Consider the following 17,030-nt stretch of genomic DNA (forward strand, 5'->3'; position numbering starts at 1 on the left):
TGATTTGTATTTGCCCTGGATATCTACCAACAATAGTTGGGGAAGATAGCTTTGCCTGACCATTTCCCTTGACATATTAACAGTAGCAATAGAACAACAACAAAAAATGCACAGGTTTTTAATTAAGGCTGCAATTCTGTACATACTTATTTGAGAGAAGATCTGATTGAAACCAAGAGTGCTTACTTCTAAGTGGGCATGCATTGAACGTAAAGCCAAGAAAGTCCTGAAACATTATAATACACAGCCTGGTGGGCAGGTAGTGATTCACATCAAAAGCAAGCTATCCTCTCAACTGCCTGATGGAGATCCCCTGCTGATAACAAACAAAGCAACATTCCTCAGGGGATTACTCTACTTGTGGAAGTGAAACCCTCCCAGTGAGCCTCCTGTGCTCTTCCGCTCTTAATCCAAGTCCAGCGGTTGAGCAGAATAGTGACTGCACTTTTTGCTCCAAAACTCCACTCCCTTGTAGAAGGGAACCAAAAAAATGGGCAGGTAGGCATGAGGTAGGACCGGAGACACTAGTAAAATAGGATAAAAACAAGACAATTTTCAAACACACCGTACAAGTACAAACGTTGCAAAGCTCAACTGGCAGGAGTACAAAGTTCAAAATACAAAGACAAACAAGGTTGCTGGCTTTCTCGCCCAAGGCCTAGCAGGTTCTTGTAGGACCAGCTCCCTCACTGCTAGCTGATTCAGCCCAACCTTGCCCTGCCCCGCCGGTGTTCCAGCCTTCCAGCTCACACAACACTCAGCAGTAGGGATGGGCACGGGCCTTTATGGGCCTCCGAACCGGTTCGAACCGAGGGCGGTTCTGCCGGTTCGAAGGCGGGGTCGGTGGGTTCTGCTTTAAGGGCGGGGGAGGGTGCACTTACCCTTCCCTCCCCTTTCTCCCCACCGGTGCTCCGTGTTTTAAAAGTCTACCGGGGTGGCAGCATACCTCCCTGCTGCCCTGTTGCCCCCTTTACCGGAAGTATCCTATGCGCCTGTGCGCGCCGGATGTGTTTTTTTTAAAAAAAATATTTTAAAACATGTAGCGCCGGCGGGGGGAAAGCGGAGGGAGGGGTAAGTGCACTCTCTTCCCCTTGGCGGCTCAACCCTCCATTTTATCCAATTCCAAAGGGATACATTAACCAATCAGGGAGTTTCTTCCCTCAGGCAGCCAGAACCTTCTGTCTTGGCCAGGAGACAACCAATCACAACACTTTCCCTCCAAAAGTCGACCGCAGGCAGCTTTTACCTCAGACCTGTCTGCTTTGCTGCCTTTTACCCTCTGCAGAGCCTGGAGGGAACCCCGAACAGACTTAAGAGTTGCTCTGCCCCCTGGAATTCCAGGTTTTTTCACCCGGATTTCAAGCATCACACCCGTATTACTTAGCCCACCCAGATTTGCCCGGATTTCAGCTTTCATTTTCCTTAAAAAAAAAAAAAATTATTGAACCAACAAACTACCAAAGCATACATTACGTTGCCAAAGCACAATTATATACAAAGTGGTTGTTTGTACATGATATATCTACAAAGATTTACACACAAGGATTTGGAAACCCACAAGGTTATGAAGTATATGCAGGTAGTACTGTAACTCGGGGGTGAGGGATTTCAAGGCACATCAGGTAATGGTGTGTGTGTGTGTTACGTCTGACGTCCATTTCCACAATTTGTCCCATTGCTGTTTAGAAGAGATACTCTTGTCTTTTTGCACATAACCATACAAACTTTTCCAGAAGAGATTTACTCTCTCATCTGCGTGAACCTCTTGGTCGCGTCTTCCCTCCCTATTCCTATGCAGGAGCATTGCATAAATGACATACAGGTTTACTAACCTGATTACGAGAAGGGGAACGTTCCAGTTCCCTAGTATGGGGGCACCCGTTCCGTCCCGTTTCCTTGAAGGTTTCTTTCTGGGACCTCGAAAGGAGGTTCTATTGCTCAAACCCAAGGTTAGTTCTTCCCAAGTCTGTTTTTCCAAATCAGGCCACTCTAACAGCTCCACACTCTTTTGGCTACCACACACTCTTTTAAGAAATGTGAGTGGGTTTCCCTGAATGTTTGCCTAGCTCACTAGCTTTCTGTTTGCAGGTGATTTTAGGGCACTCTTGCTGGTCCTCTGGGAGCCATGGCTTAGCCGCATTAAGTGGTGGTACTTGATGGTATAAACGCCACTTCGTTTCCCATAAATGGAAAGGGACTTTTTTCTCCTTAAAGAGAGCGATAGGGTGATCGGGTTGCAACAAGTACTGTGAAGTGCGGTGTTTGTAGCGTTTACGTTCTAAATCAGGTTTTAAGAAACCCACTTCTAGAATCTCTCCATCAATTGTTCTCCTTAGCTTCTTAACTGAGGAGGATCCTTTAAATAGATCCGGTTCAACCTTCCATTTTTAAAGTGTGAATAACAAATCTCTCAAGTAGTCCGGGTGTTCTCTTTTTAATACTTGTATGATATTACCATTGAAAGATCCTTTTCCCCACCATGCTATGCCCCATGCTGACTTGCGCCAATGCAGAGCAAAAAGCGAGACCCAGGTTTTTTGCAGGAGATTGGACATATTATGGACATCCAGGAAAATCCAGTTTCCAAAATGGTAGGACATGAATTCAGTTACAAAATAGGGTTGCAGGGCAGGTAGGGCTAGGCCTCCCCACTCAACCTCCTTAAATGTTGCCTCACAGGCCAAAGGGAAGGACGCTGTGTGCCATACTAGATGGAAGATCTGGCTTTCAACTCTCGGAAGGAGATTGAGCAGGGGAGGATAGACTACCGCCAGGTTATGCACCGGGGGGGGGGGTATCAGGTAAGTCCAGATGTAGACTGCTTTCTGGTACATGGCGAAGCTCCATTTTTTCCACATGGTGATTTTAAGCATTACTTTTCTTCCCAATCTGTCCAATTTCCCCCCCAGACTTTTTCCTTAATCCCATATTCAATCCCCAAAATGTTTACTGTATCTACCCACTTCAGTTTGGACTCTGGGGCCCCTTCGCTTTTACATTCAGAGATGGGTAGGCACGAGAGTTGCTGGTGTCCGGGGTCCATTTTAACAAATACACTTTTGTCAGCATTTAATTCTGAGCCCGAGATCTTGCCATATTCCCAGAAGAGGTCTAGTATTACAGAGATTTGGCTGAGAGAGATTCCTGCCTGCAACCTTGGAGAAGCCGCTGCCAGTCTGTGAAGACAATACTGAACTAGATGGACCAAGGGTCTGACTCAGTATATGGCAACTTCCTGTGTTCCTATGCTTCCATGCAGAAGGGTCCAAGTTCCCTCCCTGGCAGCATCTCCAGATAGGACTGAGAGAGACTCCTGCTTGCAACCTTGGAGAAGCCGCTGCCAGTCTGTCTGAAATTCAAAATGCTGGGCAGATGCAGCCAGAAGACCTGGTGCTTAAAATAATGGCTGGTCTCCCCCTTCCCTCCCCGCCTGCCAGATTGCCCCAAATCCCCACCCTCCGCTTCCCCTCAGTAGATTCCACACCATCTGTTTGCCCGATTTAGCAATCGGCTCGAAGGGGAGAGGAATCCCGGATTTTGTCCTCCATGGATCAGAAAGCGCAACGTGAGCAGAGCTGCAGTGGAATCCAAATGTCCCCCCAAACATGGTCCATCTTCCACCCTGAAAAGCCTCAACACCAAGAATCGGAGGTTGCTGTGAGCTGTACCTGGGCGTAGCTTCGGCTCTGTGTCCAGCTCTTCCTGCATCCAGGTAGGTGTGAGTCTCTTGTAAATCCAGAAATAAAGCAGGTTTGCCTTTTAGGCTTAGAGAGGTCAGCTATGTTTCCTGTCCCCTCCAGAGAGTCAAAGGTGGCACAGCGGAGATGTTAACTGCTGTGCCCTTATCTTGCTATTGCCCCAGTCAAACAAGTATAGGAAGTTTTGCAGCCTTGCCAAAACTGTTTGACTAGAGAGCCAACAGCAAACCCAAAAGAAATTGGTATATGCATTGTGGGGAATTACACTCCTTTTGTGCTGCTTTTGACTCTGAAAATCTATTCTTGGTCCATTGCGTTCAGACTTCCGTGTTTGGAATCCTAGCTTAGTGCTAGAGCATCTGCTTTGCATGCAGAAGATCTCCGGTCCCTGGCAGCATCTCCAGGCAGGGGTGAGAGAGACCCCTGCCCTGTCCACAGTCCTGGAGGGCTGCTGCCAGTCAGAGTAGACAAATCCTGGGCTAGATGAATCAAGAGTCTGACTGGGTGTAAAGCAACTTGGTGCGTTCATGCACATGTCAGAGTATGTGCTGAATGTGTGTTTGTCATTACTAAGTTGGGGACGAGGCATTTCAGCTTTGTAGGCTGTGCCTCGCTGACCCCTTTCCTGGTGACTCAGTCCTATGGGTGAAGGGGTAAGCATCCCGCCCCCGCCCAGCATATGGGACTCACTACCACAGGGTGTTGTGTGAAGGCCACTCGCTTGGGTGAGTTTTAAAGCAAAAAAGACCAATTTTGGAAGGATCGCTGTGGCTGTGACTATTAGCCATGGTAACTAAACAAAGCCTCCATGACTGGATACACTCTACCTTAGAATATCAGTTGCTGAATGCCTTGGTGTTCTCCTTGTGAATGCCACTAGATGGACCCTTGGTCTGCTCCAGCAGGGCGGTTCTTGCATTCTTAAGGACTTTTATGTGTCCTATTTCGATTTAGCACAACCCTCCCTGTGCTCCTCTATTAGTTATGTTAGCTAAATAGAGCCTCCAGATCCAGGGGCAGTCTACCTCTGAGTATGAGGGACAACCCAGAAGGGAAGACTGTGGTCTTGCTTTCTTGGAAGCATCTAGCCGTTGGAGAAAGGATCCTGAGCTAGACAAACTGCATCAGCAAAGAAGAGTAATCCATGAAGTACATTACCCTAAATGGCATCTCCATGTCCAGAGGCAGTGTATCATTCAGGACCAGATATCTGGGACAAGCGCTTGCCCTTCTGCCCTGCTTGTGGGCTTCCTGGTTGCATCTGGCTGTCCCCTGTTAGAAACAGGGTACTGGGCAAGACCGGCCCATCTTGTTCTGATCTTAAAGGGTTTTTCTTACACACTTTGTGGAAAGCTTTCTTTATGTAGCTGAGGAATTCTGCCTTATTTTCTTCCCCAGAATTCACCTAGAGCTGTGCAAGCTGGTGACACTTGCGCAATAGCCTCTCCTGGGACAGCAAGACTGTGCGGAGGGCTCATCTGGAGGTTGCCAAGACACCCTGCGGTCGGGAGAGCTTCCCTGGGGAGCACAGTAACTTCTGCAGGGTGAAATGCAAGGGGACCTGGCAGGGATGCCCCGGCATCTGATGCAATCCCCAGAGGGAGAGGAAGGGGGCGCCCTCTTCACAGACTACAAGCCCCCTTCGCTGGACTCCATCCGCCTCCCGCGTTATGTGCTGTACCTGCTGATGGCCATCATTATCGTGGTGGTGGTCGCCTATGCCATCGTGGGCCACCTCATCAACGACCTGGTCCACGACTTTGCGGGTGAGTGGGTGGATAACAGGCAGGGAAGATCAGCTTTTCCCCACTCTGTTCCTTTCTGGTTCCAAAACTTGACTCCACTCTCCTGAATTCCAATTTAACCCGAGTAATAAATGGCGTAGTGAGAAATGACTTGACTAGCAAGCATGAGGTTGCCGGTTCGAATCCCCGCTGGTATGTTTCCCAGACCATGGGAAACACCTATATTGGGCAGCAGAGATATAGGAAGATGCTGAAAGGCATCATCTCACACTGTGTGGGAGGAGGCAATGGTCAACCCTCCCTGTATTCTACCAAAGACAACCACAGGGCTCTGTGGGCGCCAGGAGTCGACACCGACTTGACGGCACACCTTACCTTTAATTTCTAAAATTAATTCCAGAATTGGAGCATGGAGCCATGGATGCTAACCTGGCATCATCGCTTTCTTTTAGGCACCTTTCTCGTCGCCCAGGCCTTCTAAAATCAATTTTTTAAGTTTTTGAAATGTTTGCATTTTACTATAATTTTTTGTTTTATGTGTGTTAATTGTGTTATACTGGGACAAGCAGAGAAGGGCCAGGTGTCTGGGACAAGCTCTTGCCTTCCTGCCCTGCTTGTGGGCTTCCTGGATGCATCTGGCTGTCCCCTGTTGGAAACCGGGTACTGGGCTAGACAGGCCCAACTTGTTCTGATCTAACAGGACTTTTCGCACACTAATTGTTGCTTTATTATTTTACTTAATTTGTTATGGGGCAGCCCACAAATAAAGTTGTTGTTGGTAGTGGTAAATTTTTGTGCAGTGCTTTTAGTATTGTGCAAGAGTTCCCGCATGCATCAGTAAAACTCAGACTACCATAGACAAAAACCATCTTGATGCAGCCAAATATGCCATAGCACCAAGATGCTACTGCAACTCCAAAGGATATAAAGCTGGGGAAGGTGCAGAAGAGGGGGGCTGGAATATCTTCTTTACGAGGAAAGGCTAGGATGTTGGGGGACTTGTTAGTTTAGGGGAAAACAACTAGGAGGGAAATACATTTGAGGCTTATAAAATAGCACGTCATGTGGGGGAAGTGTCTAGAGAGTCTTCCCCTTCTCCCGTAACTCTAGAACCAAAGGTCATCCCATGAAATTGAACAGCAGGGACATTTACACATAGCAGGTTTTACCATGAGTTTACTGGGAGGCTTTACTGTGAACTCGAAGTGGTCCCAAAAAGCAGACGCAGATAGTGGATTTTTTAAACTCCGGATATAATCGGGCTGCCCTCTAACACGCAGTGAAAAACCAAAATTGTGTATGAACTGCTCCCCGATAACTCGCAGGGACTTCGGGGTAAACCTAGTTAATATGTGAACACACTCCCCTCCATTCCAGAGGAGATGCGAGTTAAAGGGCTTTTAAAGCTCCTTGTGAAAAACTTCCAGGAAATTTAGGATGGGTGAAAGAAAGGGCTTCTTCAACCAGCACATAATTAACCGATAGAACTCACTGCCACAAGATGTGGTGATGGCCACCAGTTTGGATGACTTTTTAAAGGGGATTTTAAAAAATTTAAATGGCTGACAGATTTTAAAAGTTGCCTCTCTTTCAGACTGGGCTTTTGGCTCCAAAATAGAAGAGAAGAAAAGGCTCGAAGAGGGATCTGATGGGCGTGAGCTCGGGGCCACAGAAGATGCCCTGAACTGGAGAGCGGATACCCTCTCCTTGGCGGTGGAGTCTCAAGACTGCCATGCCCCCCATGCTCTGCCGGGAATGGGGGTCTGTTCAGCTTCACCCCTATCCTTTCAGTACCCTTCCCTCCCCATTCGGGACTGTGTCAAGGAGAGATCGGTTTGAGACGTTCCTTCATCCTGCGGTGGCCTGAAGGGCAAACTTCACAGCAAGGATCATCACCCCAAACACAATGGATATGTTGTTCCTAGTCCTGAACTTCCGACATTAGACCCGGCCCTGAGTGTGACTGGGAAGAGCACGTTTCCAAGTGTCCTTCCTGGCAGCAGCATCTCCAGATAAGGCTGAGAGAGACTCCTGACTGCAGCCTTGGAGATGCCGTTGCCGGTCTGTGAAGACAGTTCTGAGCTAGATGGACCCAGGGTCTGACTCAGTATAAAGGCAGCTTCCTGTGTTCCTATCCGGGTGTTGGAAGCCCAGACCTCCTTGCAAGACCTTAGCTCAGGGACACTGGAAATGAGAACCCCAAGTACTTGGCAACCACTCAGCTCCTCTCTACTGTATGTGAATCAGGATGCGTGCCAGAACCTCCTGCAAGGGCATAGCTTCTCTGCGAGCAAATTTGTAGGCTAGCCAAGATTCAAGTGTTAAGATGGTGTCTTTACTGTGATCCCTAAAAGTCTGTGTTTTGCTACATCTGGCTTCCAAAGAAAATCTTAATAACAATAAAAGTCTCTGAGGCGAGTCTCACGATCAGTGAGACTCGCCAGATGAAGTTAGGCGGAGAAAGTGGGCTTAGCCCGCTCTCCCCGCAGACGAGCACGCTTGCAGCCCTGGGCAGCCGGATCGGCCGCCCACACGACTGCTGGCTCCGTGACGGAGCTGGTGGGGCCTGTGGGGATCGGGGGCCACGCAGCCCACGGAAGTTCCAGGATGCCCCGTGCGAGTGTGCGGGGCTTCCTGGAGAGACCCCTGAGCCCTGGAGGCTGTTTGCAGCCTCCTGGTTGAGAGTCTACTTATGTGTTGCCGCGGAGCAGAACGCCGAGGTTAACAGAGCACTCGCTCTGTTAACCTTGGCTAAGAGGAGGGAGATTTTGGCAGTTTGCTGCCAGGAGCTATGTGGTTCCTGTGGCAGCACACGAGCGCCCAAAAGCGGGCTAGGCTCCCTTAGCCCGCTTTTTGGCGATCGTGAGAATCGCCCTATTGTTGCTGAACTTCCTTTTTCCTATGGGAGAAAATTTGTTTAACCCTCTCTCCATCTTTTGCTACGAGAAGGTTGGCCTACTTAGGCAGTGGGGGAAGGTCCCTCTCTCGCTCACTCTGGCCGTTTTCTTCCGCCTCTCCTGCATCTGTGACTTTCAATATCAAAGATCAATGAAACCTTGTTTTTCCTCTTTGAGGATGTGGGAAAGTGCCGGGCTTTTCTGCGTCAAGTCTGAACAAACTCTTTCATTTAAAAAAAGTAATTAAAAAATGGTTCCTAGGAGCTACTCATGGGGAACAATGGGGTTATTCAAGTTTCCCCGTTGTTCTCTATGGCTGCGTGATGGAATGGAGAGTGAGTGTGTGAGAGTGCGTGTTGCCATAGTAATTGGGCATGAAATGTTCACGGGGAGGGATTTAAATAAGGGACATTGGAGACAGTTGATGTTGGAGTAGGAGTGTTGGAGCTGAGGATTAGGAGTGAGAGTCTGGACAGAGTGTAGCAGAGATAGGTCTATGTGATCTGAACAAGAGAGATTGTTCAGGGGTTTGTGTGAGACTTGATTGGTGAATGGGTGGAGACTGGGGTAGTACTCTAAAAATGGGGGAGTGTTAAGCCTGAGAAAGAAGCCTTGAATGTGAAACGTGCCCAGAAGTTAAACCTCCTGGTGACAGACAAGAAAGTCTGAGTTGATTCACTGAGTCTGCATACCAAGTTTTATTTCCCTCTGTCCCAGTTATATTTCCTCCCTAAACTTCTTCTACATTTCCTCCCTTGGAGGAAGAGCAGGATATAAAAAATGTAAATAACTTTACATCTTATCAAGAAGGAAAAAACACTCAGAGTTAAACAGCTGACATACTTAGCGACTTTGTAGAGATGTTTATGTGCCCTGCCTTGCAGAGATCTTTATTCCAATCAGTTGTAAATAATAAACTTATTCCTATTTTGTTCTACACCTCAAGTTTTGTTTCATTTGTACACTGAACATATATGCCTATCCTGAGCTTGTGAGGCTACATAACCAAAGGTATTGAGTACTGAGAGCTGGATAACAAGTAAACACTCCAAACATTTCAGGTTTGTTTCATCGAAATGGCCGGTCGGACTGTTTCAACCGTGCACATCCCTACTTTTAACAGTGCGCAACAGACAGAAATTCAATTGGTGCTGTTTTTAGAGACTCTACATAGTATTAGTAGTATTGTTGTTTATTATTTACTACATTTATAAAACACCTAACACCTGAGTCTCAAGGTAGTGTACAGTATACAACTTAAAACAATAATTAGAAATCTCTAATGTAAAAACAAAACCATTTAAAATCATCAAAAAAATTTAAATAGTTTTTAAAAAATCATTTCATTTTATTTATTTAACACATTTGTATACCGCCCAAAATGCAAGTCTCTGGATGGTTTACATTCAGATGTTTTGATTGTTTTTAATGTTGTTGTAGAATATTGGTGGTGTTTTTTAAATTAATTTGTTCTGTTTTAAATGTCTTGTTTTTGTGTTTAACTAATGTTTTAATGTTGTTTTTATCTTGTTGTAAACCGCCCAGAGACGTAAGTTTTGGGCGGTATAAAAATATGTAAATAAATAAATTAATTAAATAAAAACAACAGATAAAAAGATTAAAACATTACAACAATTAAAAATTTAAAATGTTAAAACTATTAAAAGCACAATTAAAACAATATCTAATTAAAAGCCTGGGTGAACAAATGCATCTTGACTTCCCTTTTAAAAGTTGTAAGAGATGGGGAGGTTCTTATTTCAGCAGGGAGCGTGTTCCAAAGCCTCGGGGCAGCAATGGAGAAGTCTTGTCCCTGAGTAGCCACCAGACGAGAGACCTCTCCTGATGATCTCAGTGGGTGGTGGGGTTCATAACGAAGAAGATGTTCTCTTAAATACCCAGGGCCCAAGCTGTTTAGGGCTTTATAGGTTCTAACCAAAACCTAGTACTTTGCCGAGAAACCTATTGGCATCCAGTGTAAATCTTTTAAGATGGGAGTGATATGGTCTCTCCGAGATGACCCAGAGACCAACCTGGCTGCCACATTCTGGACTAACTGCAGTTTCTGGACTATGTACAAAGGTAGCCCCACATAGAGCGCATTGCAGTAATCAAGTCTAGAGGTGACCAGCAGATGTACTAGTTCTGAAGGTCATTTATCTTAAGAAATGGAAGCAGATAGTGTATCAGCCAAAGCTGATAAAAGGCACTTCTGGCCACTGCCTCAACCTGGGACACCAGGGAGAGGTTTGTGTTCAGAAGCACCCCTAGACTGTATACCTGTTCCTTCTCGGGAAGCAAGTGTGACCCCATCCAGAACTGGCAGATCAAAGTCATCTCCCAAGTTCCGACCCCGCATAATAAGTACCTCCGTCTTATCTGGATTCAGCCTCAGCTTGTCTTCATGCCTTCTCCTGATGATGTTGACACGGAGAAAAAGATTTGAGTGTCATCAGCATACTGATAACACCCTGCACCAAATCTCCTGATGATCTCTCCCAGCGGTTTCATGTAGATGTTCAACATCGGAGACAATACAATTTTAATAATTTTGTTAAAAGTTTAGCAAAAGGCCTGAGAAAATGGGTCTATATTTACTTTATTTGTCAAATTTGTACAGCACCCCAAACTTTCATCTCTGGGCAGTTAACAATAACATAAAGCAAGTTAAAACATACACAAAAATCTTAAAACAATTTAGGCAACCTAAAAATCAAAAAGAGATTAAAACTTACAGATTTTAAAAACTGATACAGTCTGGGCAAAGAGGTGGGTTTTCAAGTGCTTTTAAAAACTGTTGGAGATGGGGAGGATCGAATTTCAGTAGGGAGAGTATTCCACAATCTTGGGGCAGCAACCGAAAAAGCCCATCCCCCTGTGGCCACCAGTTGAACTGGCAGCAACTGGAGACAGACCTCTCCAGACGACCACAGTGGGTGGTGGGACTCATAATGATGACGACGTTCTCTTAAATACCCAGGGCCTAAGTCTTAAGTGATTTTTTGAAGACAGCCAGAGATGGAGAAGCTCTTATATTGACCAGGAGCATATTCCAAAGCCCTGGGGCAGCCACAGAGAAGGCCTGGCCCTTCACTGTCACCAAATGAGCCAGTAGCAGCTGAAATGCAACCTCGCCATGGGAGAGGAGAGCTGGTCTTGTGGTAGCAAGCATGACTTGTCCCCATAGCTAAGCAGGGTCTGCCCTGGTTGCATATGAATGGGAGACTTGATGTGTGGACACTTCAAGAGATTCCCCTGAGGGGATGAAGCCGCTCTGGGAAGAGCAGGTTTCAAGTTCCCTCCCGGGCTTCTCCAAGATAGGGCTGAGAGAGATTCCTGCCTGCAACCTTGGAGAAGCTGCTGCCAGTCTGTGAAGACAATACTGAGCTAGATAGACCAATGGTCTGACTCAGTATATGGCAGTTCCCTATGTTCCTATGATCTCAGTAAGTGGCAGTGTTCATGACAAAGGAAGTGCTTTCTTAAATACCCTGGCTAAGAGACTGACCTATGAATCAGTGAGGATGAGCAAATGTCCCCTGTTAACGGTTTTTACATTGTGAAATTCTAAAATTAATTCCAAGCTTGTAAATCTGGGCCTGATCCAGCAGGGCTGTTGTTATGTAGGATTGATGTCAGAAATGCTCCGACTTCAGCCCAAATACAGGAGGAGCAGGACTCCAGAGCAGAATGAACAGGGGAACCAAACCGAGAATTCTCTCAACCCTGCAATCGGGTGTAACCTGTGACAATGGTGTATAAGGGTGGGTGGTGCTCTGGCGAGGTGACAAATTGCCTTGTGATCTAGGGAGCAGAGTCCACCGTGCCGCCTAAGTGCATATTGGTTCCTCAGCTCCCTGGGACTTATCAAAACTGTGGCCGACCAGGCGCCACTTTTCAGCACAAGGCCTGGCAACAGTCACAGCCACAGGGGCTTGTAGAAAACAGAGGCACGGATAATGTGCAGAAAGGGTCCCTCTAAATCATCAGGAGGATGGAATATCTTCCCTTCAAAGAAAGGCCAACACATTGAGAGCTATTTAGTCTTTTTTTGTGGGGTGGAGGAGGGAATAAAAGGGCATCAAAGGGTGGAAGATAAGACTGAGGTTTTATTTTGTTTTCAGTTCTAAACCGCTTTGAGAGGTATTTGCCCCAAAAGGCAGAGTGCAAATAAATAAGAGGATGCATGGCGGGGCTGGGGTGGGATGTGTATTCTCCTCTTTCATAATACCAGAATTTGGACTCAAAAGTTTGGGAATGGGACCAAAGCAAGCCCCTTTTTACTGGGCATGTGATTAACATGTGAAACTCACTGCCACAAAATATGGTAAGAGTCCCTAGCTGAGACAGTCTTCAGAAAGGGTTGGCAAATGCATGACGAGATGGGCTATCAATGGCTATTAACTGTCATTGAAAACCAGGGCCTTTAGTTGCCCTGATGGGTGGAATCAGCAGCCAGACGTTATGTTTGTGTACATTCCTTTCCCATCCACCATGTAGCCATGAGGTATTTTTAACCTATGATTTTCAATAAAAGCTAAATGGGACTGCCATGTATAAGAGCAGTCTACCTCTGAAGGCCAACCCACAGTTGGAAACAGTATTCAGTAGCACTTGGGCCCTCTGCATATGCTCTCAGGGAAGGTGGATCCAAAAGCCTCTGGGACTCCTGTGCCTTTAAGCAGAATTTGGGCCAATGCAGCTTACCTTTTTGCATTCACAGGAAGTTGCACCAACCAAAATTCCCCTTTGGCCCAGGACCCCTATCCTTCCTCTCCTCTTCCATCAGTGGTGAGGGAAATGCACTCTGCAGATGCTCGAGGGCATTCTTGCTCGTTGTTTAGATCAGTGTTTCTCAACGGTTTTGGAGCCATGGACCGGTACATCCTTTGTGCGCAGTTTCCAGGCCCAGCAGTTAGTAAAGGGGTCGCCCCCACCCCCAGGCACCCCCCAAAACGATTTCAAGCCATGGGGGAACTGCCACTGGTTGCCCTCCAGAGCTCATTTCTAAGCAGGCAGCCCTCGCTGCTGGGCTCACACTCATTTAGCTTCCTCGAGGGCAGCCTGCCTAGAAATGAGCTCCGAGAGAGCTCCCAGCAGCGGTGGCCCCAACTGGCTCGAAATTGTTTGGTGGGGGAATTAATTGCTCACGGACCGGCACCGGAGAGGAGAGCTGGTCTGGTGGTAGCAAGCATGACTTGTCCCCTTAGCTAAGCAGGGTCTGCCCTGGTTGCATCTGAATGGGACACTAGAAGTGTCAGGCAGCACTGGAAGAGATTCCCCTCAGGGGATGGGGCCGCTCTGGGAAGAGCATCTCAGGTTCCAAGTTCCCTCCCTGGCAGCATCTCCAAGATAGGGCTGAGAGACATTCCTGCCTGCAACCTGGGAGAAGCCGCTGCCAGTCTGTGAAGACAATACTGAGCTAGATAGACCAATGGTCTGACTCAGTATATGGCAGTTTCCTATGTTCCTATGTTTCCTATGTTCCTATGTCCACGGACCAAAGGTTGAGAAATACTGGTTTAGATTAACTTCATATTTTTGCAGTGGGAGATCTTTTGTCCCGAAACTACCAGCTCACCCTGGCACAAATTATCTCTCCCCCCCGGCCGCCGGCCCGGCTGCTCCAGGGCCCCTGCCTTTTGCACCTTGCCTCTTCAAGGATTAACTCGGCCTGCTGCTCACAAGGTGGTATTCTGGCGTTTCCCCTTTCCTGACGGGCACGATCATAATTCAGCCTGTTGCATGGCAATCCCACGTGAAACCAGATACCAGCCTGCTGGAACCACAGCGGGCTTATCAAGAGCCCTTTGGGTCGGAGTCCACAGTTGAAGGTGCGAGGAAGATCAATGCCAGTTTCTCCAGGCGTTCTCGGCGGATGCACCAGGTGTACGGCGAATCTTCGGTGCCAGGCTCGGCCCGTGCAATGGAATCACCCGTGTGCGCGGCTCTCTTTCTGGGCCTCTTCCTCAGCTCCTGCTGCTCTGCTCAAGGTACAGGGCAGCGTGTGGTGCCCAGTAGAAATGGTGGGAGGGTTGACCCTTGGCCGGGCAGAGGATCCCCTCTCTGGAGACATCGTAATTATTTCCGAGAGAGAGAAAGGGGGTGCGATTGTGGAGTGTTTTTCTCCTTGCAATGCATGGTCTCGCAGAAAGATAAGGGCACCTGAAGTCACTTCCCAGTATGATGGTTCTCGTTATGTTCTCTGTGTGCATGACGGTCTAGGGAGAATGAGAAGTTGGCCCTGAGAAGGGCGTCTTGCTAAAATGTGATGGGTGGGAATCGCGAGCTGTGCCACTGTACACGGCTCAGCTGCCCCCATGGGGGCCTCTTGGAGTTAGACCTCGGAGGGAGGGGTGAGGGACATTGGAAGGGTCCCGCTGAAATGGATCCAAGGCCCATCTGAGTCATCTTGGAAGCGGCTTCTGCCTGAGCCAGACCCTTGGCCCATCAGCCTCAGGGTTGTCTGCACTGGCTGGCAGCAGCTCTCCGAGGTTTCAGGCAGCGGTCTTTCCCAGAGTTGCTGCAACCAGGGGACTGAACCTGGGGCTGCCTTAGTGCTAAGCAGAGGCTCTGCTGCTGTTACTATTCACATCTCACTTCTCAACAAAGACATTCCCAAAGATGGGGAAAGAACAAGAAGAAAATGGTGCCCTCCCTGGCCGCCAAAGGGCTCACAGTCTCAAAAAGGAGCACAAGATAGACACCAGCCGCCGCCGCTGGAGGGATGCTGTGCTAGGGCTGGAGAGGGCCAGTTGCTCTCTGTCTGCTCAATGTAAGGGAACGGGAAGCTGCCTTATACCGAGTCAGACCATTGGTCCATCCAGCCCAGTACTGGCTACACTGACTGGCAGCAGCTTCTCCAATGTTACAGGCAAGAGTGTCTCTCACCCTTACCTGGAGATGCTGCCAGAGAGGGAACCTGGGGATGTGGAGTTTTCACTGGCTCTCCCCCTGGGCTGTAGCCCCAGCCCTCAAGGGGAATATCCAACGGTGTTCGCAGTAGTCACCCGACAAAATGTAAGCCAAGGTTAGGGTTGCCATGTCCCCCGGAATTTGGGTAGCCCCCCGGATTTTGGCTCCTCCACCCAGCTGCTAAATTCCACCTGGATTGACACAGATTTAGAATGCACTGCCCAGATTGCCCAGATTTTACTCGGGATCTGATCAGACGGGAGGGCAGAGAAGGAGGGGAAAGTATACAAATATGTCAAATAAATAAAAACAATGCAAATTAGTTGCGGTGTAATTTGCATAATATGCAGATTAGACCACCCAGATATGGCAAGCCTAGCCAAGGTGGACCCTGCTAAGCAAAAAGGACAATTCATGCTCACTCCCACAAGACCAGCTCTCCTCCCCTAAAGAGAATAACCACTTGGGAAAGTGCCTCTTTGCCCAGTAGGCAGGGGCGGGTCTACCCCCAAGCTAGGCATCCTTCCCCATCTGGTTACTCATGGGGGGCCAACGAGATGGTACCAGGAAGCCCACAAAGTGGCCAGAGCCATGCATCTTCCTTGCCTGCAGCATTCAGTAATTGCAGGTAGACTGTCCTGGTGCATGGAGGTTCCATTTAGCAGTCCTGACCAGTAGCCTGTCCTCCATGAATTGGACCAATACCCTTTTAATAGCCCTGCTGGATTAGGCCAAAGGCCCATCAAGTTCAGTATTCTGCTTCCCCAGTGGCCTACAGAAGCCAGGCACCCACTCAACCTCCAGCAACCGGTTTGCAAAGATATACTGCCTGCCTCTAAACCTGGAGGCTGCCTTTAGCCATCGAGAGATGCAGCCACGGTCAGACTTGTCCTCCGTGGTAGCAGACTGTGCCCTCAATAATACCCTTTTGAAGCCTTCTAACGCAATGCTTGTCACCACCACATCCTGTGGCAGTGGGTTCCACAGATTAACCATTGCTTTGTGGAGAGAAGACAAAACTTGCTTTTGTCTGCCCTGAATCTCCTGCCAGCCAGTTTGAGAGGACCCTGGGTTCTAGCATTGTGGGAAGAGGGAGCAAAATATATATAAATATAAATATCTCTACACCAGGCAGCTGATCTCTGCTGTGCATGCATGTGCATGAACGCTGGGGCGTTTTGCAGTGTGCCATTTTGGCCCATGGCAGTTGCAGGGCACAAAGGTCCCTTGGTGTTCATGCATGCTCATACACGTGCACATGGGCCAGAAGCCAGTTCGTGAGATGAAACTGTTGAGGACAGACGCTAGGATGCTGACACATGTCCTTCCTAGTGCATCTCCCCTGAAATTGCCTCCTTGGCTTTTATATTGGCGGAGGAGAACAGGCCGCCAAAGCGCCCACAAGCTCCAGCCATGTGTACCAGCAGGGGGATGACACACTCGGCTTCCTCTGGTGCGAGAATCGGGGTGTGACCGACATGCCCGTCTGCAGCTCTGGCATGAGATGGTGAGGGCGCGATGCACACATGATGACCTGATCAATGTCTTCCTGGCGCCTGCAGGGCTGACCGGCACCACTGACGGCTCAAAAACGCTGCAGCCCTGGCTGATCGGGCTGACGGCCGTGGTGGCTTTCCTGTTTATCATCTTCGTGGTCAACCTCATCAATCGAGCCTTTTGTTCCAAAAAGAAGTAGGTCCCCTTTCTTCTGACTCCTCCGTACCTGGGGCCATTTTCCCTGATTTTAAGCTGCCAACTGCCTCCCAGTAGGCACA

At 48.2% G+C, this 17,030-nt stretch overlaps 1 protein-coding gene across 3 annotated transcripts; it reads left to right on the top strand.

Annotated features, from left to right (window-relative positions):
- Window positions 1-1,186: 1,186 nt before the first annotated feature.
- On the top strand, window positions 1,187-9,279 carry SMIM44 (small integral membrane protein 44). 3 transcript variants are annotated; one of them, XR_008314705.1, is made up of 4 exons: window positions 1,187-2,801; window positions 3,505-3,712; window positions 5,097-5,464; window positions 7,038-9,279. XR_008314705.1 is itself a non-coding variant. In XM_053288729.1 (3 exons), the coding sequence occupies exons 2-3, from the start codon at window positions 5,248-5,250 to the stop codon at window positions 7,280-7,282; spliced, it is 462 nt and encodes a 153-aa protein (XP_053144704.1). In that variant the 5' UTR covers window positions 1,187-3,712; window positions 5,097-5,247; the 3' UTR covers window positions 7,283-9,279. The 3 variants fall into 3 exon arrangements, 1 of the variants encoding a protein (XP_053144704.1); XR_008314704.1 differs by having other exon boundaries at window positions 1,187-2,591; window positions 2,680-3,712; XM_053288729.1 differs by having other exon boundaries at window positions 1,187-3,712.
- Window positions 9,280-17,030: the final 7,751 nt, after the last annotated feature.

The sequence above is a fragment of the Hemicordylus capensis genome, chromosome 2 (assembly GCF_027244095.1).
Source record: "Hemicordylus capensis ecotype Gifberg chromosome 2, rHemCap1.1.pri, whole genome shotgun sequence".
NCBI classification, from domain to species: Eukaryota; Metazoa; Chordata; class Lepidosauria; order Squamata; family Cordylidae; genus Hemicordylus; species Hemicordylus capensis.